Source organism: Rhincodon typus, chromosome 3, assembly GCF_021869965.1.
Source record: "Rhincodon typus isolate 14 chromosome 3, sRhiTyp1.1, whole genome shotgun sequence".
Classification (NCBI taxonomy): domain Eukaryota; kingdom Metazoa; phylum Chordata; class Chondrichthyes; order Orectolobiformes; family Rhincodontidae; genus Rhincodon; species Rhincodon typus.
In genome coordinates this window covers 47,688,758-47,713,297 of record NC_063334.1, presented here as the reverse complement: position 1 = coordinate 47,713,297, position 24,540 = coordinate 47,688,758, and the positions used below count along the sequence as shown (strand labels likewise).

The 24,540-nt window shown below is 41.5% G+C and overlaps 2 protein-coding genes across 8 annotated transcripts in view; both read right to left on the bottom strand.

Moving 5' to 3' along the window:
- auh (AU RNA binding protein/enoyl-CoA hydratase) overlaps nucleotides 1–24,540 on the bottom strand; it is a 941,118-nt gene that overhangs the window by 418,663 nt on the left and 497,915 nt on the right. The gene's annotated exons all lie outside the window — the stretch shown is intronic.
- Nucleotides 20,097–24,540, bottom strand: part of ror2 (receptor tyrosine kinase-like orphan receptor 2) — a 343,404-nt gene continuing 338,960 nt past the window's right edge. For all 3 annotated transcript variants that reach the window (XM_048595341.1, XM_048595342.1, XM_048595343.1), the window contains one exon: nucleotides 20,097–22,960. In XM_048595341.1, the coding sequence (XP_048451298.1) occupies nucleotides 21,512–22,960 (1,449 nt within the window). In that variant the 3' untranslated portion in view covers nucleotides 20,097–21,511. The remainder of the gene's footprint in view (nucleotides 22,961–24,540) is intronic.

Below are 24,540 nucleotides of genomic sequence, written 5' to 3'. Positions count from 1 at the left end.
GCTGACGTTTCGGGCCCGAAACATCAGCTTTCCTGCTCCTCTGATGCTGCTTGGCCTGCTGTGTTCATCCAGCTCTACACCTTGTTATCTCAGATTCTCCAGCATCTGCAGTTCCTACTATCTCTGTGCAGCTTCAAATCTGGTTGTGAACACTGAACTTGCACATAGGCAGTCCATCAGCTAAGCAGATTCAGTATTTAAAGACTTCCAAAGATGCTGAGGAAACATGTTTGCAGGCTGTCAAAGCCAGAATCCTGGGCTAAACTTGAACTAACTGACTTAAAAACTTACTTACGTTGCAGCTCTTACAGATTCCACAAATGCAGTCCAGACATGGACAGAATCATAGGGTTTCCAATCCACCTTTGCTTTAACTCCCACCCATTCTTGGCAATTAAAAATCTGCCCTTTTGTTTTCAGAAAAGGAGTGATTTTGGAACTGAAGTGGTAAAGATTCCTAGGTTGTATTGAATTTCACAGGACTGGGCAAACAAGACATCTGAAACATTCATGATTAACTGCAAAGTTATGGTTAAGAGCTTTCACAAATTCTGCAACTGTTACTTGGAAGGGCTACAAACTCAAGAAGTGCTAATAAACGTGTTCTTTGGTGCGATGACAGTTCTCCATGCACTCAAAGTGGTTCCTTGGCATTACTGCTGACCACTGCAAGAAGCCAAGACTTATTAGGTTTCAGGAAACCTACTTAGCAGTGAGTAACATCAAGAAAGCAGGTCAAAGTATAAACTCACCTGCCCTGCAGATTTGAGATTCTTTTCCCCCCACGGGTGCTGGATGTTTAGAGGGATTCCCAAGTTTTCTATGCAATAACAACTTGCATTTATATAGCACCCCGTGTTCAACATATCAATTGTGCTTCATGATGAGAATGACAGAACACTATCCAATATAACTCTTTAATCGTGAGCAATTTCAAAAACCAACTGCAAATGATAAAACGAACCTAAACATTTTGTAAGTCAAAGAAATTCCAAATATCACCTTGTAACCACCATTCCCGCTCCCTCTCCCCTAAAACTGTGATACATGAACAAAATGAAACAAACAATATTGGAGAAACTCAGCAGGTCTGGGGGAGAGAGAGGGAGAGAGAGCTAGAGAGAAAATAAAAAAAGTCACTAAATATTTCTAATAATTTTGGTGCCAACAGAAAGTTACTTCTAGCAGAAGCAAACCAGAAATTGCTGGCCAAACTTAACGGGTCTGGCAGCTTCTGGGAAGAGAAAGCAGAGTTAACATGGAGTCAAATGATTTATCATCAGAACAGGAAAAGTGTATTTAGCCGAAGACAAAGTGGGGAGGAGGGAGGCAACAGGAGAGGTTAACAGATAGGTAGCGACGGAGCCCAGAAAGTGTGAGAGACAGTGCAAGAGCATGAGAGATAAAGGGGTAGGCAAACCAAGAGATCATTCATTGTCAGTCATGATAGAAAAGAAGCTGAATAAATGATAAGAAGAGTAGAGAGTAGGAGAGAATGGGTAGGCTATGCTGAAAGAAACCATGTCATGGAGGATGGGGTGTGGGGGTGGGTAAAAAAAAGCATAGAAGGATAGAATAAGCCTCTTAAGGTATTGATTGCAATGTTGATTCTTAGAGGCTGCAGAGTCCCCAAGCAGAAAATGAGATACTCTTCTCAAACTTGCACTGAGGTTCATTGGAACACTGCAGCAGGCCAGAGACAAAATACTGGTGTTTGAATACCATGATGTTGAAGTGGTGGGCAGTTGGAAGCTGAGGGCCATTTTTAATAGGGTGGCCACTTCGTAGATTGCAAGGTATAACACAGGCAATGTAATTGAGACCACACTGAACAGCAAAAACTGCAGACTGCATTGAATGAAGTGCAAGTAAATCACTGCTTCACTTGTAAGGTATCTCTGGGGCCTTGGATAGTGAGAAGGAAGGACGTAAACAAGCAGTGTTATACCTTCTGTGTTTACATGGAAAGGTGCCATGGGGATGTGGGAGATGTTAGGGATGGACAAGGAATAGATCGGTATATCCTGGAGGGAATGGCTCCTGAGGAATCCTGACAAAGGAGGGGTGGGGAATGTGTAGCTCATTGTAACATCAAGTTGGAGGTGACAGAAATGGCAGCTTACAATCCTTTGGATGCAGGGACTACCAGTGGGTCCCTATGGTTGTTGTGGAAGGGAAGTGGGGGCGAGTGAAGAAGATGATGGATCAGACACAGCTAAGAGTCCTGTCAACCACAGTGGTGGAGGATCCTTGCTTAAGGAAGAGCATCCCCCTCCCTGCACAAGGGTGTCAACATCAGATGAGTTGTGATGGAAATGGATGAACTGGGAGAATGGGATGAGTCCTTACAAGATGAATAGTCGAGGTAGCTGTGGAACTCAGTGGGTTTGTAGTGGATAATCGATGGCTAGCCTATCTGCAGAAATGGAAACATGTGGAGGAAGAGAAGGGAGCAGAGATGGACCAAGTGAAGGAGAGAGCAGGGTGGAAAATTGAAAGCAAAATTGATAAATTTTGAGTTCCAAATGAGGGAGGGAAATAGCACCGATGGCAACATTGATGTACCAGAGAAAGTTGTGGTGAAGGGCCCAAGTAGAACTGCGACAAGGGAGTGTTCCATATACCACAAAAAGGGACAGGCATAACTCAAGTCCATGCAGATACTCATGGCCACATCTTTGATCTGAAGGAAGACAGAGGAGTTAAAGCAAAGTTGCTCAGAGTGAGGACGAACAGTTCAGGTCTTTCCCCACCCCAAGGAAAAAGCATACAGCCCTAAGACTATCCTGATGGGGGAATGGACAGCTAAAGGAATTGCCCACTCATGGTGAAGAGGAGGCAGCTGCTGCCCATGTGTTAATGCCTGAAAGAAAAAAGGTAAGTTTCTTGTTAGCACATCAAATGACCTACAGAATGAAGTGGCATTCAGGGACCAAACAGCTCTAAGGCAGTTCAAGTCAGTGCTGAAGAAGACAAAGGTTCAGAGTGTGCATATGGCTGCACAGATTGTACCCTTCCCACTTACATCTATGATTCTTCTGTCACTTTATGGCAATTTAAAACTTTCAGTTCATGGGCAATAGCCACTTCTAAGCCACCCTGGTCCACTCCTCCCCCACTGCCAACACTCCCAATGGTATCTTCCCATGAAATCACAGAACATGCAACACCTGCCCATTTCCATCCTCCCTATTTAATGCCCCAGACATACTTTCCAGGTGAAGGAGTGATTTACTTGTACTTCATTCAATCTAGTTTACTGAATTTGCTGTGGAGAGTGGTCTTTTCTACATTGGAGACACAAAACAAACTGGACAACTGCTTTGTAGACATTCTTCCATAAAAAAATAACACCAGGCTTCCTGTTGCCTATCACTTCAACACACCTCTGCATTCCAACAATCAACATTTCTACCACAGGCCTGCTGCAGTGTTCCAGTGAGCCTCAGCTCAAGCTCATAAAACAGCATCTCATTTTCTGCTTAGGGGACCCTACAGCCTCCCAGACTCCACAGCTAGTTCAATTATTTTACAACCTGATTCAATCCTTCCCTTTTTTAAATGGCATGCAGGTGCCAGTGTTGGGCTAGAGTGAACAAAGTCATAAGTCAGGTGAGAAAGGAGCAGCACTCAAAGCTTGTGATTTCAAATACACCTGTTGAAACATGAGCTGATGTCATATCATTATTTTAAAAACCAACCCCCCCAGCACTACCAGGACATGGCTGCTTTTGACACAGCCAACCCATTCTTTCCTACTGACAACTCTCATCACCACTTATTTAGTTTCCTTTCTGTCCTGGCTTAGATTCAATAATCCACTGGTTTGCCCATCCCATTCACATCTCTCTGGGCTCCATCTCCCCAACACCTCCTCTTCAGCATAAATAGTACTTTATTTTCCTAGCTGTTATCACTCTTGATGAAGAATCACATGACTCAAAACGTTCATTCTGCTTTCTCCCCACATATGCTAACAGACCTGCTGAGTCTTGCCAGCAATTTCTGTTTTTGTTGCCAGTCCGCAGTTTTCGTTTACCTCCAGCAGAAACTTACCTTATGACCATTTTTGGTGAAAAACTGTGGGATGTTGGCCCAACCAAAAAAGCTATTTATAGTAAAAGATTTACGAGGTTAATGATCGCCTGTGGTGAACTAACCAATTGAATACTCACTGCGGCGGGCATGATCACGTGGTTAGTGGAGTTGCGACATCTTGGCTTCGACCTCAAAGCCCAACATGGATTACACTTTAAGTTAACAAGGTGTAGAGCTGGATGAACATAGCAGGCCAGGCAGCATCAAGAGGAGCAGGAAAGCTGACGTTTCGGGCCTGGACCCTTCTTCAGAAATACCCACGTCAGCTTTCCTGCTCCTCTGATGCTGCTTGGCCTGCTGTGTTCATCCAGCTTTATACCTTGTTATCTCAGATTCTCCAGTATCGGCAGCTCCTGCTATCTATGGATTACACTTTACTTTCGTTTAGGATGTGACTGACGCTGAAATGTGACTGGAAAAAAAACATAGACAAGAAAATATGGAAACGGAAAATAACTTGTGCAGGCCATGAAAAAGCTGCCAAAATGTTCCTGATCAGCAGGAATTTTTTTTAGGATTAATGACATTCAGCGGTTAAACGAAGAATGTACAGATTCTGGACCAACGTTGCAAAAAATCTTTCCATTCGATAATAGCCTCGAGGCCTAGGGTAACTCAGTAAAGGGATGAATGGGAGCAAAATTGCATTAAAATGCCATAGGCCTCAAAGACAAAAATGGAAATTGCTGGAAAAAAACTCAGCAGGTCTGGCAGCATCTGTAGAGAGAGCCGAGTGACTCAGAACTCAACCCGAAACTTTAACGCTGATTTTCCTCCACAGATGCTGCCACACCTACAGAAGTTTTCCAGCAATTTCTATTTTTGCTTCTGATTTACAGCACGCGCAGTTGTTTTGGTTTTTATAAGCCTCAAAGGTTAGGTTGCTCTCTGAGATACGGTCAGATCTGCTAAATTTCCGCTCGCTGTGAACTTGTGTTTTCTGGTTTTGTTTTGCATTTCCCCATGTTTTTCTATTAATGAAACTGCTGATTTCACAAGAACAATTTGAAACTTCAACAACGCACTGACACCAGTCACATTTGCTTTGGACTCCAAGTGTTAGGGTTATTCTTTTGTTAGTGGTGATACCATCACCAATTTGCATTTTAAATTGTTACGGTTTATGTCAGAAGGTTACCACATGAAAGAGTGAAAACAAATCTACACTCTACTTTCAGTACCCGTTAGAAGTACAAATCCCCTAGTTTATTGACATTAATGAATACCATGACCGAGCTTGCAGAGAAGAAAATTTCATGTACATTTTTATGGGTATATTACACGTTCTTATAATCGTCGTGCAATGCACTAATGTAAGTCAATCAAGCACCTCCAGAGGTATAAACAATGATTGGGGCAGATGTCCAACTTCCTCAGTGAACGAACAGGCATGGGTGCTGGAGTTGGATGTTCTTCGCGCGCATTTAAGTTAGATAATGAAAGAGTTAAAATTTCAGTCTACCAGTAAAAGGTTTTAACATGGACGAACTGTCAGAAGAATTTGGCCTAACATTGGAAAGTTCACTCCCGAAACTCAGTTCTGAATCTTGCGCATGTAAAGTTGTTAAATGTTACCAGTGTTGTTCTCAATTTGCTTCGTAATGAAATGGGGACTGCTTCAAGCACATGTAGTTCAGGTAGGCCAGTAGACAGTTTGACGGCTTAGATTCTCTGTTTCACCACAAATCTGCTGGCTATTTCAGGATTTCTGTCATGAAAGATACGTTCTATAGTAATGCTCGCTGAGTCCAAGAGAGGCTGCTTCCCGTGCTACATTAAATTGTCTTAAAAATAAGGGCATTCTTCAGGATAGGCGTGGGGGATAGAGTATGCTCGTGAGCCACTTGAGCTTGCCATTTAATAATATCGCGAGTGATCCACACTTCAGCGCCTTTTCCCACCAAACGCCCATAACCTCGTACGCTACTGGTAATCAGAAATTGATCAATACCTATCCTAAACACACTTAAAAGACTCAGCTCCCATAGCCTGTGATAGAGAACATCAGAATTTCCCAAACATCCAGTAAATTAAATTATCCACATTTCAGAATTAACCATTTTGTTAAATTGTTCCCCCACCTCTCCATCCCCATTCGAGACTCCCCAAACAGGAGTTCTGAGGGTTCTGAGGAAGGGTCACCGGATCCAAAACATTAACTCTGATTTCTCTGCACAGATGCTGCAGAACCTGCTGAGCTTTTCCAGCAATTTCTGGTTTTGTTTCTGATTAATAGCATCCGCAGTTCTTTCAGTTTTTACGTTTTACCGGAAATATTAGTACTTTGGAGCCAGTTACCTTTGAAGATGGATTTTTGTGGCCTATAACTTTTGTTTTACATAAATTATTCATTCCAGACGTATGACACTATGAAAACAGTGTCTACGTTTGGAATGTGGATTGTGACAAAATTGAAATTGGACTTGCAACTTTTAAGGTAGAAGAAATTTACAGGAGAAAGTTAATGCCACCTAAGGTTCATTGCAGAGCTTTCTTATTGCATCATTTCTTAACCAATCCTGAGTCGAAATGAGTTTACACACATTTCATTGACAAAACCATTGGACTCCAATCTGAAGTTTGGGCCATTAACTCCTTTCACTATTGATTCTCCAGCAGTGACTCAATCCACAGAAGAAACCCATGTACTTTTCACATTACACTTAATATGGTTCAACTTACTTGCTTCCTTTTAATATGAAATATAATATAAATTTTTATCGACTGCGGTATTGTCTATGGAAAGCCAGTTTGTTTTCACAAAGCTTCAAATTTATTTTAAGCACAATGTAGATAAGGTACAGACTACTATCGCCATTGCTCATCGAGATACGTAACAAAAGCGCGTTTATTTTAAACACTGGAACTCCAAATACCAATATCTTGTCTATTGTTGTTTATGTATTAGGCAAGATTTAAGGAAGATTTTTCCTCCCATCCACAAGGTGGTAGATATCTGGATCTCATTAGGAAGGGTGGTAGAGGCAGGAACCATCTGAACATTTCAGTAGCATGTTAATGAATATTTGAAACATGGCATACAAGGTGGGCCAAATGCTTAAAAATTGGATTAAAGTAAATGGGTATTGAAGACGGGCACAAACACGATGGGCCAAGAGTCACTTTCCGTGCTGTAAAGCCGACTATATTGAGCAGAATAAGCAATGGTGACAGCTGAGGGAAGAATAACTTCTCATAATGCATCTTTAAGATCCAGAATGCATCGTCTTAGTGTGAGCAGATTCAAAGCTTTCAGATGAGAATTGGATAATTATCTGAAGCAAAACATTTGCAGTGATGGAAAAACGATGTGACAGCGGGAACCTTCCAGGTAACCTACTGAAACAACGGACCTAATATTCTCTTGCTGTTCTGTATCCATTCTGTGGACTGTTACCAAATTCTAATACAAACATTTTACATTAGATAATCTGAAATATTTGGAATGTGGTTATATTTATAAACAAAAACAAAAAATGCTGAAAAACTCAGCAGGTCTGGCAGCATCTGTGGAATGAAAGCAGAGTTAATATTAAACTCAGTTTTTTGTTTTTTTATGGTTACATTCATAGTTGGGAAGTGTGGGTTGTTCCTTCAAGCAACTGGGGTGTGACCAGTCCATAAAATTGTTAAGATTGACAAAATATTTAAAGAGGTAGATTTTTGAAATATTAGGAAGTTGGTGAGTTGGCACCAAGGAGTACTGCGGCAGACCCGCCATGATTTTGTTGAGGACGGACAGGCTTGAGGGTACCAAATAGTTTATTCGTGCTCCTATTTCTTATGTTATTATTTTGAAGATATTTTTCAACATTGATCAGAAGTCATCTGCATCGATTTTCAGAGTTCTGAAACTTTTGGTGACAACTAGCTTTTTAGCCCTCAAGTTTTTCAGATTTTTAATGCCCATCGAAACTGTTCAGGAGCATTCTACGGGGCAGTATTTATAGCAGATATAATGTAAATAAAAACAAGACTGAGCAAACGAGTACACAATATCGCTACAAGGTCAGTCATGTACTGAATTATTCCTATGACAAATTTGACTTAAATATCTGAAGACGCTTCACAGTTCAACGATTGAATTGACAAATATCCCAACTGAATACAAGATTAAGGGCGGTGCGTTGGCCAGGACTACTATCTCACAGCACCAGCGTCACGGGTTCGATCCAAGCCTTGCGAGCGTGGGACTTGCATGCCCTGCCTGTATCTACATGGGTTTCCGCTGGGTGCTCGGGCTTCTTCGCAAAGTCCAAAGATGTGCATGCTTAAAATTGTCCCTCGCGTCCAGTGATGCCTTGGTGGATTAGCCATGGTAAATGTGGAGTTCTAGGGATATAGTAAGGGGCTGTGTCTGGGTTGGATACTTTTAGGGAAGCCTGTACAAACTTAATGGGCCGAACGGCCTCTTTCTGAACTGCAGGGTATCTGCGTAAGTCATCCTTTATTTGTGGGCGTTACAGAAAGTGATTTCAAGTAGCCATGATATTATTGACCACTGAACTGAGAAATCTCAACAGCCTTTGCAATCTATTTGCTTTATTGAATAATTAAACACTCCTACCAAGTTTACAACAAATATTTCAAAAGATTCTGTACAATCACATTAAAAAAATTCTGTTTCTAAGACCGGTTAGTATTTCTCTGCAAAGGAATACTAAAGTAATGGAAGCATGTAATACAGACTTCTACAAACAGCAATTTTAAAATGTAACGCCTCCCCCTCTAGTGTGTCACAAGTGGGTATTGTGTTTACAGAAAAATTATTTCCGTTATCGCTTTAAAACGCTTCCAAATCAGTATTCTGTTCTATTGTAAAAAAAAAGTTGGAGAATGAAAACATGAAGAACAGGAATGAAGACCGCAAAAGGCGAGGGGAAGTTATTTTACCCGTGTTGCTGGAAAGCGGATTCACCCGCAAAGATTTTCTTCCAGAACAGATCTTTTAAATCTTACATAAAAGCAGAGTGAATGAATCTTGGCGTTCAATTTTAGGCCACTTTAGATTCCAAGCTAACAAAGGCACGGTGGCTCAGTGGTTAGCACTGCTGCCTCACAGCGCCAGGAACACAGATTCGATTCACCCTCGGACGACTACCTGTGTGGAGTTTGCACGTTCTCTCCGTGGGTTTTCTCCCGCAGTCCAAAAATATGCAAGCTAGGTGAATTGGCCATGCTAAATTGCCGATTGTGTACAGGATGTGTAGATTAGGTGGGTTATCGGGGGGATGGGCTGGTCCGAGTGTCGGCGTGGAGTTATTGGCCCGAATGGCTTCTTTCCATACTCTAGGAATTCTACGAACAATGCTTGAGAAAGACCGTCATTACCCACAAAAAGTTGGAATAGCCACACCACTAAGACTAAATGCTGTTAATTGTTCGCTTTAATTTATCGGTTGTATTTACCACTGCCATTTGCCACGTTTGTTGAAATCACTAAGTTTCCCCTCCACGTACAAATGATTTGTGATAAAGCTTGCGTAAAACAGGGTATTAGGATGGTGTACCAACTCCCTGGTAAATCCTTATGCGAGCACGCGAATAATGGAGGAGGACGGTTCAATGGTAAACTCATTTCGTTGGAGGATTCCTCCCCCAGTTTCCTGATTCGGCTGCTGCTTCGCAGAGATCGATCTCACTACAGACAAAAAAAAACTTCAGATGCTGGAATCCAAGTTAGACAAACAGGAGGCTGGAAGAACACAGCAAGCCAGGCAGCATCTGGAGGAAAGGAGAAGTCAACCTTTCGGATATTACCCTTCTTCTATTCCTGGTCAAGGAGAGGCAAACGAGGCTGATTACATATAATCCATATCAAATTACCCTGCTCTGACAGTCCTCGGTGAGCCTACTGATCGAGTGAACAGGATTTGTATAAAACAGATCACACTCGCCACCCTGTAAAATCTATTCCTAATGCCTCTCCTAAACGGCTACAAAAAAAAACTTAGGTTGCACGTGTTGGAAGTCCCACGGGAACATTAGTGACTGAACGAGTTATTTTCACTCACAAGACTCAAATGAAAGCTGAACAGGAGTAGCTCGCACTCTACAAATGTCTTTATTAATTTGGCTGCAGAGACAGATCCTCTGCATTTTAAGTAAAGTACCGTTAAGTAACTCATTTATTTCACACGCCTTTTAAAAATGTTTGCATCTCAACACTACTCTGGTCTGAATAAACAGCCCTAGGGAAAACGTCGCTCTTAACATCCACGCCAAGGGATTTTTAAAAGAAAACATTAGTGGTTGGATGTGGGTACCATTGGGTAGCGCAGCATTTATTGCCCAGAAGGTCGTTAAGGGTTAACTACATTGCTGTGAGTCTGGAGTTATATGTAGAGCAGACCAATTAAGGATGGCAGTTTCTATTTTCAAAAGGACATTAGTGAACCAGACGGGTTTTCATAATTCTTAAAATTCAGATTTTTTTTGTTTTCAATTCAAATTTTACCTTCTGGCACAGTGGAATTCGAGCCCACGTTCCAAATTTAAACTAGGTTTCCGGATTAATAGTCTAACGTCAATACCATTAAGCCAATCCCTTCCCCATTTAGTCAATCTGAACAAAAAAAGTTTATAAAACCGATCAAGAAAGCCCCCGTTACTTAATGACCCAGAGCATGCGACGTTGAAGCAAAATAAAACTCAGGTTAAAAAGTCACGAGGTGTAAAGTTCAGCGACTTCCAGTCTGGAATATTAGTCTGAAAGTTTGTTCTAGCGGCGAGAGTCTCGTTGTGGGGATGGAGTAAATGCCGGCAATTTCTTCCCTCTTCTTCTAGGACGAGGGAAGGGGAATTCGGCTCAGCTTCAGCTAACACCGTGGCTCAATTTAGGAGAGTGCTCCAGCTCCTGAACCGAGCTAGGTTCCGAGCCCTGCATGCCGGGATCTGAGAGCTGGTTGTTACCACTACCAGAGGAGGAGATTTTCAGGCGTAGCTTGTGCGGTAAGCTCCTCAGCCAGGCTGGCTCACCACTGCTCCTAACTTGCTGAGTAGCACCTGTATCTCGCTGCTTGTCAATGCGGGGGCCCGACGGCAGTTGCAGCGCCACCAGGTGAGCCCTGAGCCGGCAGTTCTCTTCCAGTAGCTCCAACAACCGCTGCTCCAACACTAACTCCCTGTAGCGCCGCTTCTGGCGCGACCTGCGCGCCGCTTCGTTGTTGCGGCGTCGCCGCTCCCAGTAAACTGTGTCCTTCAGCTCTTCCGGGGTGAATTCGCGGCTCCGGCGGGTAAAGGGAGCCATTCCTCGCGAGCAGGGAGACACACTCGACGCTGTGGCCATCATTTCCATACATCAACCTCCCTTCACATACACACACGGGCCGGGCCTCTAGCTGCACTTTTGTGCTTGCTGCCGGTCTCAGCTCCGCCTCTACTGCGGATCTGGCTTCCGCTGAGGTTTCTCATCGGCCGTTAAACCGCAGGCTCAGACCGACACTTCTGTAGTCACTGCAAGATGCAAAAAGTGACCTCCTAACAACAGAGACAAATCTGTTGTGACAAACACCCACCCGACATTGCAAATAAACCTAGCGTGTAGTGCCCAAGCTCAATGGGAGAACACCAGGTGAAATTCCCTTTAACAATTTCACAAATCATAGGAATTTAGGGCATTTTCGGAGCTTCTTGCACTTTAGGGTTTAACAGTTGTGCACTTTCTTTTTTACAAAAATCAACTAGAAACCCGGACTGGCGAGTGGAAAACAAAACATCTGAGGAAGGAGCCGAGAAGCCCAGAATGTTAATGTATCCTTTCTCCACGCAGACCTGCAGAGTTTGAATGATGTAGGACCGAGCTCTCTCCTGAGATTTTGATCTGTTGCACACTAGCATGGACAAATTTAGCATATATCCAGATTTAGTGGCGGAGGTGGGGGAAACAAATATATTAAACCAGATCAACGAAGCAAAGCTGGTCATAGCCAGAAAAGAATGAATCAAAGTCATGATCGAATGCATTGTTGCACATCTTTGAGAATGTTTGCTTTCTAGAATATCGAAAAATTACCTATCAATAGGCTGCAGACACAAGAAGTTCAGTGCTAAGACTTATTATCCAGATGTATCAACACTATTTAACACTATTTAAACGTGAATATGATCAGGGAATGATTTGGAACAATGTGTTTTGGCATTATTAAACTGGAAGACTCCATGCATCATTTTTGGGAAAACTTGCTTGCTTGGAGGTCCAGTACATACGTGTGCAAAATGCAGCTTGACAATACATTGCCTGCAGCAGGAACATTTTAGTTCAACATTTGAAAGTTATGTTCATCTCTTCATTGAGCTCGTTCCGCGTAGGGTGATACACTGAACATTGTGATTCCTAAGAACTTTCACCAGCCATACCATCTTCTGGAAGAGGAAATATTAACGGAAAGAAACAAAAAGTGCTGGATAGACTCAGCAGGTCTGGCAGCATCTTTGGAGAGAAATCAGTTAACATTTCAGGTCGAGCAACCCTTCTTCAGAACACAAAATATTTCAAATGTGTTTTTATATAGCTGTAACATGATTTGCCAATTTTTGTATTCTATACCCTGACCAATGAAGGCAACCATACTGTATGCCTTTTTGACTACCTAATCCACTTGTGTCGCTGCTTTCAGGGAACTGTGGACTGCACACCTAGATCTCTCTGTATGTTGGTGCTACTAAGGATTCTGCCATTTATTATTTACTTCCCTCCTGCATTAGATGTACGAAAATGCATGGCCTCTCATTTTTCTGGATTAAACTCCGTCAGCCACTTTTCTGCCCAGTCTCCAATCTATTTATATCCTGCTGTATCCTCTGGCAATTGTCCTCATTATCCACAGTTTCCCCCCTCCTCCAATCTTGGTATCATCTGCATATTTATTATTCAGACTACCTATATTCTCTTTCAAATCATGATATATATGTTACAAACAACAGGCATCCCAGCACTGATCCATGCAGAACACCACTTTTTACAGGTCTCAGGTCAGAAAAACAATCTTCCACCGCAACTCTCTGTCTTCTATGACACAGTTCTGTGTGCTCATCTTGTCAGCTCACTGTGTTCCCATGTGACTTCACCTTTTGTATTAGCCTGCCCTGAGGGACCTTGTCAGAAGCCTTGTTAAAGTCAATATAGACAACATCTACCTCCTGCATTCATGAATCATTGTTGTCACTTCCTCAAAAGTCAATTAACTTTAAGACGTGATCCTCCCTGCACAAAGTCATGCTACCAATCACTAAAAGTTGATATTTTTCCAAATGTGAATAAATCCTATAATTAAGGATCTTCTCCAATAATTTCCCTACCTTCGATGAAAGGCTCACCAGCCTGTAATTTCCTGAATTATCCCTGTTGCCCTTCTTAAACAAAGGACCAATGTTAGCTATTATCCAGTCCTCTGAAACCTCTCCTGTGACTAAAAAGGATACAAAGATTTCGTACAAGGGTCCAGCAATGTCCTCACTTGCCTCCCTCAACATTCTGGGATAGATCCCATCTGATCCTGGTAACTTGCCTACTTAATGCTTTTCAAAACACTCAACATCTTTTTTTATATTGACATGCCCTAGAATATCAACATAAAGGGGCAGCACAGTGGCTCAGTGATTAGCACTGCTGCCTCACAGCACCAGGAACCCGGGTTTGATTCCACCCTTGGGGGACTGTGTGTGGAGTTTGCACTCTCCCCATGTCTGCGTGGGTTTACTCTGGGTGTTCTGGTTTCCTCCCACAGTCCAAAGATGGGCAGGCTAGGTGGATTGGCCGTCTAGATTGCCCATAGTGTTCAGGATGTGTAGTTTAGGTGGGTTATGGGGGGTTGGGTCTGGATGGGATGGTCTGAGGGTCAGTGTGGACTTGTTGAGCCGAAGGGCCTGTTTCCACACTGTAGGGATTCTATGATCTATGATCATACCCCTCCCAAGACTCACTATCCACCATATCCTTCACCTGTGAATACCAATGCAAATTATTCATTAAGGACCTTACCCACTTAGTCGAGCTCCACGCACAAATATCCTCCAGTCTTTGAGTTCACCTACCCTTTCCCTAGCTATCCTATTGCTCCTTATATATGTATAAAACACTCTGGGATTTTCCTTAATCATATTTGCCTAGGACATTTCATGGCCCCTTTGAGTCCTGCTAATTCCTTATTTGACTTCTTACCTCCTATCTTCATATTCTTCAAGGCTCTGTTTTTCTTTAGTTTCCTAAATCTTACATATGCCTCCTTTTTGACTAAGCTCTCAATTTTGCCTGTCATCCGAGGTTCATGAATCTTGCCATCTTTATCCTAATCAGTTGCCTTTAAACGATTCTCACACACCAGATGTGGATTAATCCTCAAACAGTTGCTTCCATATTAAGACCATAAGACATAGGAGCAGAAATTAGGCCATTCGGCCCATCGAGTCGGCTCCGCCATTCAATCATGGCTGATAAGTTCCTCAACCCCATTCTCCTGCTTTCTCCCCGTAACCCTTGATCCCCTTGATAATTAAGAACCTATCTATCTCAGTCCTAAATGTACTCAATGACCTGGCCTCCACAGCCTTCTGTGGCAGTGAATTCCATAGATTCACAATTGTCTGGCTGAAGAAGTTTCTCCTTATCTCCGTTCTAAAAAGTCTTCCCTTTACTCTAAGGCTGTGCCCTCGGGTCCTAGTCTCCTACCAATTGAAACATCTTCCCAACATCCACTCTGTCTAGGCCATTCAGTATTCTGAAAGTTTCAATTAGATCCCCCCTCATCCTTCTAAACTCCAATGAGTATAGTCCTCGTATGTTAAGCTTTCCATTCCTGGGACCATTCTCGTGAACCTCCTCTGAACCCACTCCAGGGCCAGTACATCCTTCCTGAGATATGGAGCCCAAAACTGCACACAATACTCCAAACGTGGCCTGACCAGGGCCTTATAAAGCCTCAGCAACACATTCCTGCTTTTATATTCAAGCTCTCTCAAAATAAATGCCAACATTGCATTTGCCTTCCTGACTACTGACTCAACCTGCAAGTTTACCTTGAGAGAATCCTGGACTAGAACTCTCAAGTTTCTTTGCACTTCAGACTTCTGAATGTTATCCCCATTTAGAAAATAGTCCATGCTTTTATTCCTCTTACCAAAGTGCATGACCTCATACCGCCACTTCTTTGCCCAGTCTCCTAACCTGTCCAAATCCTTCTGCAGCCTCCCCACCTCCTCAATACTACCTGTCCCTCCACCTATCTTTGTATCGTCTGCAAACTTAGCCAGAATGCCCACAGTTCCTTCATCTAGATCATTAATGTACAAAGTGAAAAGTTGCGGTCCCAACATTGATCCTTGCAGAACACCACTTGTCACCGGTCGCCATCCTGAGAAAGACCCCTTTATCCCTACTGTCTGCTTTCTTCCAGACAGCCAATCTTCTATCCATGCTAGCACCCTGTCTCTAACACCATGGGCCCTTATCTTACTCAGCAGCCTCCTGTGTGGCACCTTATCAAAGGCCTTCTTGAAGTCCAGGTAGATAACATCCATTGGCTGTCCTTGGTCTACCCTGCTTTTGACTTCCTCGAAGAATTCTAGCAGATTTGTCAGGCATGACCTCCCCTTGATGAAACCATGCTGACTTTGCCCTATTTCACTATACAATTCCAAATATTCAGAAATCTCATCCTTTACAATGGACTCCAAAATCTTACCCACGACCGAGTTTAGGCTAATTGGCCTGTAATTTTCCGTCTTTTGCCTTACTCCATTTTTAAACAGGCATGCCACAGTAGCAACTTTCCAGTCCTCTGGGACACTTCCTGACTCGAGTGATTCCCGAAAGATCACCACTAACGCTTCCACTATCTCTTCAGCTATCTCCTTTAGAACTCTGGGGTATAGTTCATCTGGTCCAGGTGATTTGTCCACCTTCAGGCCAATCAGTTTTGCTAGCACCTTTTTTTGGTGATGACCACCATACTCAGCTCTACCCCCAGAATCTCTTGAATTTTTGGGATATTTCCACTGTGAAGACTGATGCGAAGTAATTATTCAGTTCCTCAGCCATTTCCTTGATCCCCACTACTATCTCTCCACCGTCATTTTCCAGTGGTCCAATGTCCACTTTTGCCTCTCTTTTGCCCTTTATATACCTAAAGAAACTCTTACAGTCTTCATTTATATTACTGGCTAGCTTACCCTCATATTTAATCTTCTCTCTCCTTATTTCGTTTTTTGTTACACTCTGTTGGTCTTTGTAAGCTTCCCAGTCCTCTGGTTTCCCACTGCCCTTAGCCACATTATATGCTTTCTCCTTTGCTTTTATGCTATCCCTGACTTCCTTAGTCAGCCATGGTTGCCTCATCCTCCCTGTACCATGCTTCTTTTTCCTCGGGATGAATTTTTGCTGCATCTCCTGAATTACTCCCAGAAACTCCTGCCATTGCTGTTCCACTGTCTTTCCTGCTAGGCTCCTCTTCCAGTCAATTCCGCTCAGCTTCTCCCTCATACATCTGTAGTCATCTTTATTCCTCAGTTCCTGCCTGAAATTGTGGTATTTAGCCTGCTCCCAATTTAGTATTTTCACCTGAGGACTACTTTATCCATAAGTAACTTAAAATTTACAAAATTATGGTGACTGAACCCAGAATGCTTCCCCACTGAAACCTTTGATCACTTGGCCGGACTCATTTGCCAATATCAGGTCTAGTGTGGCACCTTCCCTCATTGCAATATTTACATATTCTTTCAAAAAGCTGTCCAGGACATACCTAACAAATACCCCCCATCCAAGCCTCTGGTACTAAGGGAGTCCCAGTCAATATAGGGGAAGTTAAGATCACATCAACCCTGTTGTTTTCAGTTTTCCATAAATTGTCCACATATCTGTTCCTCTATCATCTGCTGGCTTTTGGGAGGCATGTTGTAGAATCCCATCAAAGTAATTGAACCCTTCTTATTCCTGAGCTCTACCCGTATTGCCTCGCTGAAGAGTTCTCCAAGGTGTCCTCCCTCAGTACAACTTTGGTATTCTCCTGACTCAGTAACACAACTCTCCCACTTCTTTTAAATACCTCTCTATCTCACCTGAAACATCTAAATCCTGGAACTTTAAGCTGCCAGTCTTGTCCCTCTCTCAACCAAGTCTCTGTAGTAGCTACAACATCAAAGTTATATGGATTAATCCAAGTTCCCAGCTCATCTGCATAATCTGTTAAACTTTACACATTAAAACAAATATGTTAGACTGCCTGTCTTGCTGTGTTCAGTAACCTCTCCCTGTCTGTTCTTCCTTTTAGTCTTACTGACCTTAGTCTTTGACTCCTCCTCAGTCATTTTACTTGTTGTACTACTGCTCTGGTTCTAAAACCACCCCCCACCCCAATTTAAATCCTTACAAATGGGAATGGCAAACTTCTATGCTAGGATATTGGTGCCCCTTCAGTATAGGTGCAACCCATTCTTCTTGTACGGGTCCCCCTTGCCCCAGAAGATATAACCAATAATCCACATACCTGAAGTCTCCCTCCTACGCTAGCTCTTTAGCCACATATTTATAACTACAATCTTCCCATTCCTAGCCTCACCGGCACGTGGCACAAAAAGTAATCCTGAGATTACAACTCTACAGGTGCTGATTTTCAACTTCTTACCCAATTCCATAAACTCCCTTTGCAAGGCCTCATCTCTCTTTCTGCCTTTGTCATTAGAACCAATATGGACCATAACCTCTGGCTGCTCATCCTCCCCCTTTGGTATATCCTGTACCCACTCAGAGACATCCTTGATCTTGACCCCAAGGAGGCAACCCGTAATCCTGGAGTCTTGCTTGTGCCCACGGAAATGCTTATCTGCGTCCCTGACTGTAGAGTTCGCTGTTACTACTGCTGGCATACACTTCAAAGCTCGGTCTTGTACAACAGTGCCAGCATGGTGGTACTGATTTGCTGGCTGCTGCTTTCCCCTGATCAGCCATCCCCCCAATAGTATCCAAAAGTTTGAGAGGGAAATTGCCAAAGAGCACTCCTGCATTTCCTGCCCATGCTTACTCACATTCATGGCAGTCATCCAACTTCTCTTCTTGAAGTGTTCCTCATTTCCCACATATTTCAGGAAAAGTGTTCCACAGGGTTGAGTTCTCCTTCCATTTCAAACCTTATCAACCAAATCAACCCTGTCAACTACAAATAATAACCCAAGAACTGCTTACACAACCTTACTCACTCATCACCAAACTCACTCCCACTCTCTATTCCAGGCAGACTACAACCAGAAAAAGTAAGTACTTTATCTCTCTTCAGATACTACTCACTCAGTTTGCAAGCCTGGTTCCTGAGCAGTTAAGCCAATGTCACTTTTTGAGATATGATGTCACCTCTGGTGCTCCATCCCTAGATTCAACTCCACTTTGCTATTGTTAACCCCTAGGTTCACTTTCCTTCACTTTATTGCTGCTACTGTCGCTGGTCAGATTGTCTTATTCAAGACCACTGGTTGCATCCAGGTTTGCTGTCATTTGCACTGCTGCTGCTGTTCAGATTGACCATATTTTTGTAGCTGGTTCAGTTTCTGGTTAATGGTAACTTCCAAGATTTTGATAGTGGGGAATTCAGCAATATTAATGCAACTGAAGGGCAGGGGTAGATGGTTAGATTATGTCTTTTTTGAAGAAGGTCAGTGGTTGTGTGGCACAAATGTCACTTGCCACTTATCAGACCAAGCCTAAATGTTGTCCAGGTCTTGATGCATTTGGATACTGACTGCTTCAGTGTCTGAGAAGTTGTGAAAAGTGCTGAATATTGTTCAATCATCAGTGAACACTCCCACTCCTGACCTTACGATGGAGGGAGGGCCATAGTTGAAGCTGGGATGAGATGATTGATCTCCAACATTCACAAACATTTTTCTTTATGTTAGTTATGATTCAATTCAATGGAGGTTTTTTCCATTGAGTCCAGTTGTGGTGAGCTCATTGATAACATACTGACTCAAATGTGGCTTTGATATCAAGATCAGTCATTTTATCAACACCTTCAGCTGACCATTGAATAGTACAAAAACATCAAAATAAAGTTTAAAAACTTGTCTTTGTACAGTTTTCCATAATGCAGTAACTGATAATGAAGTCAAAATACTGTGAAACTTTTTCATAAAAGCTGTGTTATACAGAAATTTAGTCTTGTTTTTACTGAATGGCTGTAATTAAATATTTTGCATCATAACCAATGAGACTACTTTGTTTTACAGACTGTGCAGTAAAATTAGAAAAGTTGGAATAACAGATCAAAAACATTGTAACTTGTATTAGTATGGATTAAAATTTTGTTTTATTTATGGGCTGATGCAATTCCTGCTGAGGTCTACAAGGCTGCAGGCCTATGGTCAAGAAGCTCACTGATCCCTTTTAGTCTTTCAGTGGCAGCAAGTAAACATCCTGCAAGAATACAAAAAATCCATTTTGTCCACTTGTAGCAGGAGAAAGAAATCTGTTAATCATTCAACACGCTCAGAGGAATTGTACTCCGCTCCATCACCAGAATTTATCTAAATCACACAAAAAATATGTAACCTGGATCTGCTGACAATGCATTTTCAGAAAACTATGGTTTCTTATGTCTCCTGCAGTAAAGTCAGTAAAAACAAACGGAAAATCCGCAATTTAAAATCACTAAGGTAGTCAATGATGGTGTTCACATTGTAAAGGTTGAATAAGCTCTCCCAATGTGTACCCTGGGATGCTTATTTATCTCTGCCATTAGTTCTTTAGACTGAAACACAGAAGACTAAAGCTTCAGAGTAAAGCTGAATTTAGGGGTTTCTTTTCTAAAATGCTGCACAATCCATGTAAAATTGGATTATTTGAGGATGAAAGAACTGCATGAAAACAAAACAGTGAAAGTATTTATTTAATTGTATATCATAAGATGTTGATAGGAAGATACAGGACTCACTTGAAAGTGACTTGTACCAGATGTAGCTGATTACCAAAAACACAATCTTTTGCAAGGAACTGTATTTGTATGGTGTATAATGACTTTATTTGAAATGCTATGTGGTTTGGCTTACAAAATATATAAACATTGTGCTCATTTGTTTAGTAATTACCTCCACTTAAACTAAACAGGAAAGTTAAAGATCAGTTAATAAAGGGGAAATCAAACTAAGTGAAATAAGTATTCACTTAGTAGGTTTCCAGTTAAGTTATAGAATCAAACTTTTGTTTCATTACAGGTATATGTCAAAAGACTATGCCATGAGACATAAATTACAATTAAAGCCTTGAGATTTTTAAAAATATGAAATGCAAACTTTGTTTTCTGTACAGCATACTTCTTTAAAAGGTAACAAAAGAACGGATCCAAAATGCAAAATTGTTTGCCAGGAGAGAGACAGTTTGAGCAACTAGTAGGATTTTTGTTACAAAACACATTTTCTTATTTTTGTATTTACAAAGAATATTTCACTTAATATTTAAAAGTGTAAGCTTGTAATTAATATCTGACAACTAAAATAAAGAACAAGGCAGTCATAAACAATGATTTGTTGGTTAGTATGAAATACAAATGTTATAGTTTGGTTTATAATGTTCTTTCTTCTCAGTGTTGCCTTGGAACAAAGAGCAGGCACCTCTTCTGCCAGATGCCACACAGTAGCTATCTGCACACCAGTTCTCTTTCGTAAAATGATAAGATATTTTGAATTGTAGTTTCATTCTCCTTCCTCCCTGCGCACATTTCTTCATGTTGTTTATGTTCAGTCTGTGTCACTTCAGTCACAAGTTGATTGACTACTGGGAGCCAGGAGGCATTTACAATACTGTTAAAGTCCTCAGAATATCCTTTCTTTGCATTCTACTAACATGTTTATAAAATTACTATGGAGTAACACCATTCAAGTGTACAAATGTGTACAATGAAAGTACCTCCACTGAGAATTTTTGTTTTATTTATTCACTTGTGGTTGGGGGATTTTTGTTTTCTCACATGCATGAGCTTTTACTTCATGAAGTGTGTTTTATTACAGTTCAATGTACAAGTATATAGTGTTATATAAATATGAGGTATTGCTCGACAATGTAAAGTTGCACAGCAACATTAGAAAAACAAAACTACTCATTTCAGTCGAGTCACAAACCTCGGTAACATATTTCAGTCCAAATCTGCAACACCACCTACTTTTGCCATCTGCATGCATTCCACTGAAAAGCGAATATAAATTGTAAGAATCAGGATTTTCTTACTGTGCCAGCTGCAACCAACAAATTCAAGGGCAGCCTAACACAAAATGACAGGGTACAGACAGATTGTATCCATGTCATTAAAGAATTTTTTGAAAGAAAAATAATAAAAATTTATAAGTTTAACACTTTGCTGTTTCACATACCTTCTTTTGTTATCATTCATGTTTTAGTAATAATTGAGCATCTTTTTCTGGAAAAAATAGTTTATGGTTCTGTTTCCGCTTCCACATCAGCTGTTTGTGGTAGGTCAGCATCACCAAGTAATTCTGTTTCCGGCACCAACATTTCATCATCTTGGAGACTCTCAGAAGCAGGTACTTCATCTGTAACAGTGGGTTCATTAGGTTCATTTTCTACACCATTTGATTGGTCTGGGATCAAAGCAATACGATCTGTTCCAGATGCATTTGAGGGTGCTGTTGTTACATAACCTGTGCTTGTGGAGCCACTTCCACTGTTGTGGGAACCTGACTTTGGTACCATTTGTGGGGGTAACTGTTGAGCCATCTGCATCTGGATTTGCATTGGATAATAATTTGGCAAATAGGCACCATAAGTTGGCATTGGCTGATAACCATTTACTGGAATGTACAATTGGGGTGGTGGAACCATTGGTCGTATCTGTCCCTTTACTGGTATGAACTGAGGTGGTGGAAAATGTGTTTTTTGCTTCGGTCCCACATATCTTGCATTGCTAACATTACTGACAGGACTGGTGCTGAGGGAGCTAGTCTGTGTTGCATTGCTGCTCCCAGAAGGAGGAGCCGAGCTGTTATAATTGGACAGATTTTCCCATGTTCGGAGTCGTGTGTGGATATCTTTAAACCGTGGTCTTCTTGATGGAATTTCATGCCAACATTCCAGCATCAGACTGTATACCCAGGCTGGGCAGTCATCTGGACAGGGCAATACATGACGGTTTCTTATCATTTCTATGACATCTTGATTTGAATACCCACAATATGGTTGCAGGCCATAGCCAAATATTTCCCATGCCACTACCCCAAAAGACCATATGTCAGAATCAACAGAAAATTTGCCATATATTATAGCTTCAGGTGGCATCCAGCGGATCGGTAGAAGTGAACTTCCCATCAGCTTGTAGTAATCTGCAGAGTAAACCTCTCTGAAAATGCCCAAATCAGATATTTTTATATGTAGTTTATCACAGACTAAGACATTCCTGGTGGCAAGATCCTTGTGTATGACATGGTGGTTGGATAGGTATTCCATGCCTGCTGCAATCTGAGTCACAATGTGCAGGAAGTCAGCTGGCTCCAGCGCAGACTTCACTGTCCTGTCATCATCACTGCTTCCAACATCTGAATGTGGTGAACGCATCACTAGAAATTCATGGAGGTCGCTCTGGGAAGGGTAACAAAAGATCATGCTCATGGGCTGTTCTTTAGTCACTATACCAAGAAGGCAAACAATATTTGGATGCTGTAGCCTAGATCGCATCAAAGCTTCATGTTTGAATTCTTCTCTAAGAGTCATTTCAGTTTTATCCTTCATTGTTTTAATTGCTATAACTTGTGCTTGTTCACCAGGGCCTGTGCTGTACAGATGTCCCTTATAAACTTTCCCAAACCGATCCTCTCCAAGTTCTTCCATAAATCGCACTGCAGACAGACAGATATCTTTCAGTTTCACCTAGAAAGATGATCCAAAAGAAACTGGTTAACAAAAAGAAAAACAGGTAGACCTTCTCTAATGTACAATGCACATGGAATTGAGCTGGTCAGTTATAATTAAAGTTTCCAATTAATTTGGAAGATCACAAACAATAACTCCAACAAACCAGTGGAATAGGGTTACAATAAATGGTAACTTATTTATACTTCTTTCAGTTACAGATTACTCTGTGCTGTATTTAACCTGTCAGTTTTGTTAGTACAGCTGAACTAGATTTATCACCAATGATAAGCATATTTACAAAATGTCTAGTTAATCCACTATAAAAGTTTTTGAGAAGATTTGTAGCTCGGGTTGTGGATGAGGTTGCAGACTTGCTCGCCAAGCCGGTGTGTTTGATTGCAGACGTTTCGTCACCCTACTAGGTAACATCATCAGTGTGCCTCTGGTAAAGCCACCGGAGGCACACTGATGATGTTGCCTAGCAGGGTGATGAAACATCTGCAATCAAACACACTGGCTCAGTGAGCAAGTCTGCAACCTAACTCACTATAACTTAAAATAATTGAAAATTGTATTTAAAAACTATGCTAACCATTTAATAGCCTAATTGATGTACATCAGTCAGTTTCTTGGGGGGTTAAGTATTTTCGATTGGTTGAAAAAAATGTCAAAAGTATAGCTACTAAGGTATTTGAACCAAGGAATATACCAATATTTAGGACCTACCAAGAAATGGTGATGATGAATAAATCTGGAAAAGCATAGCTGTGATTTTCACTCTTATTAAATGGTTTGTTGCAAAGCTTAATTAGAAATGATGGGAATGTTTTTGGGTGAAGGAATGATTATGTAATGTGTGAACATTTGTTTTGAATTTGTTTTGTAGTAGTTCTTATATTTCAAAACAGCTTTTCAACTCTCAACAATAAAATTCTCAGACAAACTTAGATGTCAGGTACATCATGATGGTGGATTCTAGAAACAAATTACCTACAGAAACATGGATAGTATAGTAGACCTGCTACACCGTGAAGTTTAGTTAGAGTTGCAAAATAGATCAGCAGTACTGCACAGACTTCAGAATTCATGGCTGGAATATCATTGTAAATATCAGGGTCAGCGTCAATTGTTGCATCAGTGTGGCCCTCGTAAAGTGTCATGTAAAGGACAGATGTCCCTGTGAAAGTTCTGAATTGTGTGCTCGTGTGTGTGTGGTACTAAGTTTCAAAGCACACCTCACAATTAACTACAGAAACAGAAACAGAAATTGCTAGAAATGCTCAGCAGATCTGGCAGCATTTGTGGAGAGAAATCAGAGTTAATGTTTCGGGTCAAGTGACCGTTCCTCACAACTCACAATTAACTACTTTAACTAGTGCCCACTGTTATGCAGTTAAATGCTGTGAACATCCAGCTCAAGCAACACCCACATATGATTAGCCTGGCAAATTTTAAACTTTGAATAGGGCAGTGGAATCGTGAATGCTAATTATGACAGGAATTCAGTTTTTACAACCCTCTGCAAAGACAGCATCTCCAAAAATTGAGAACTCTCAAGTGGTGTATTCACCCAGATTATGCACTCATCAAGATTA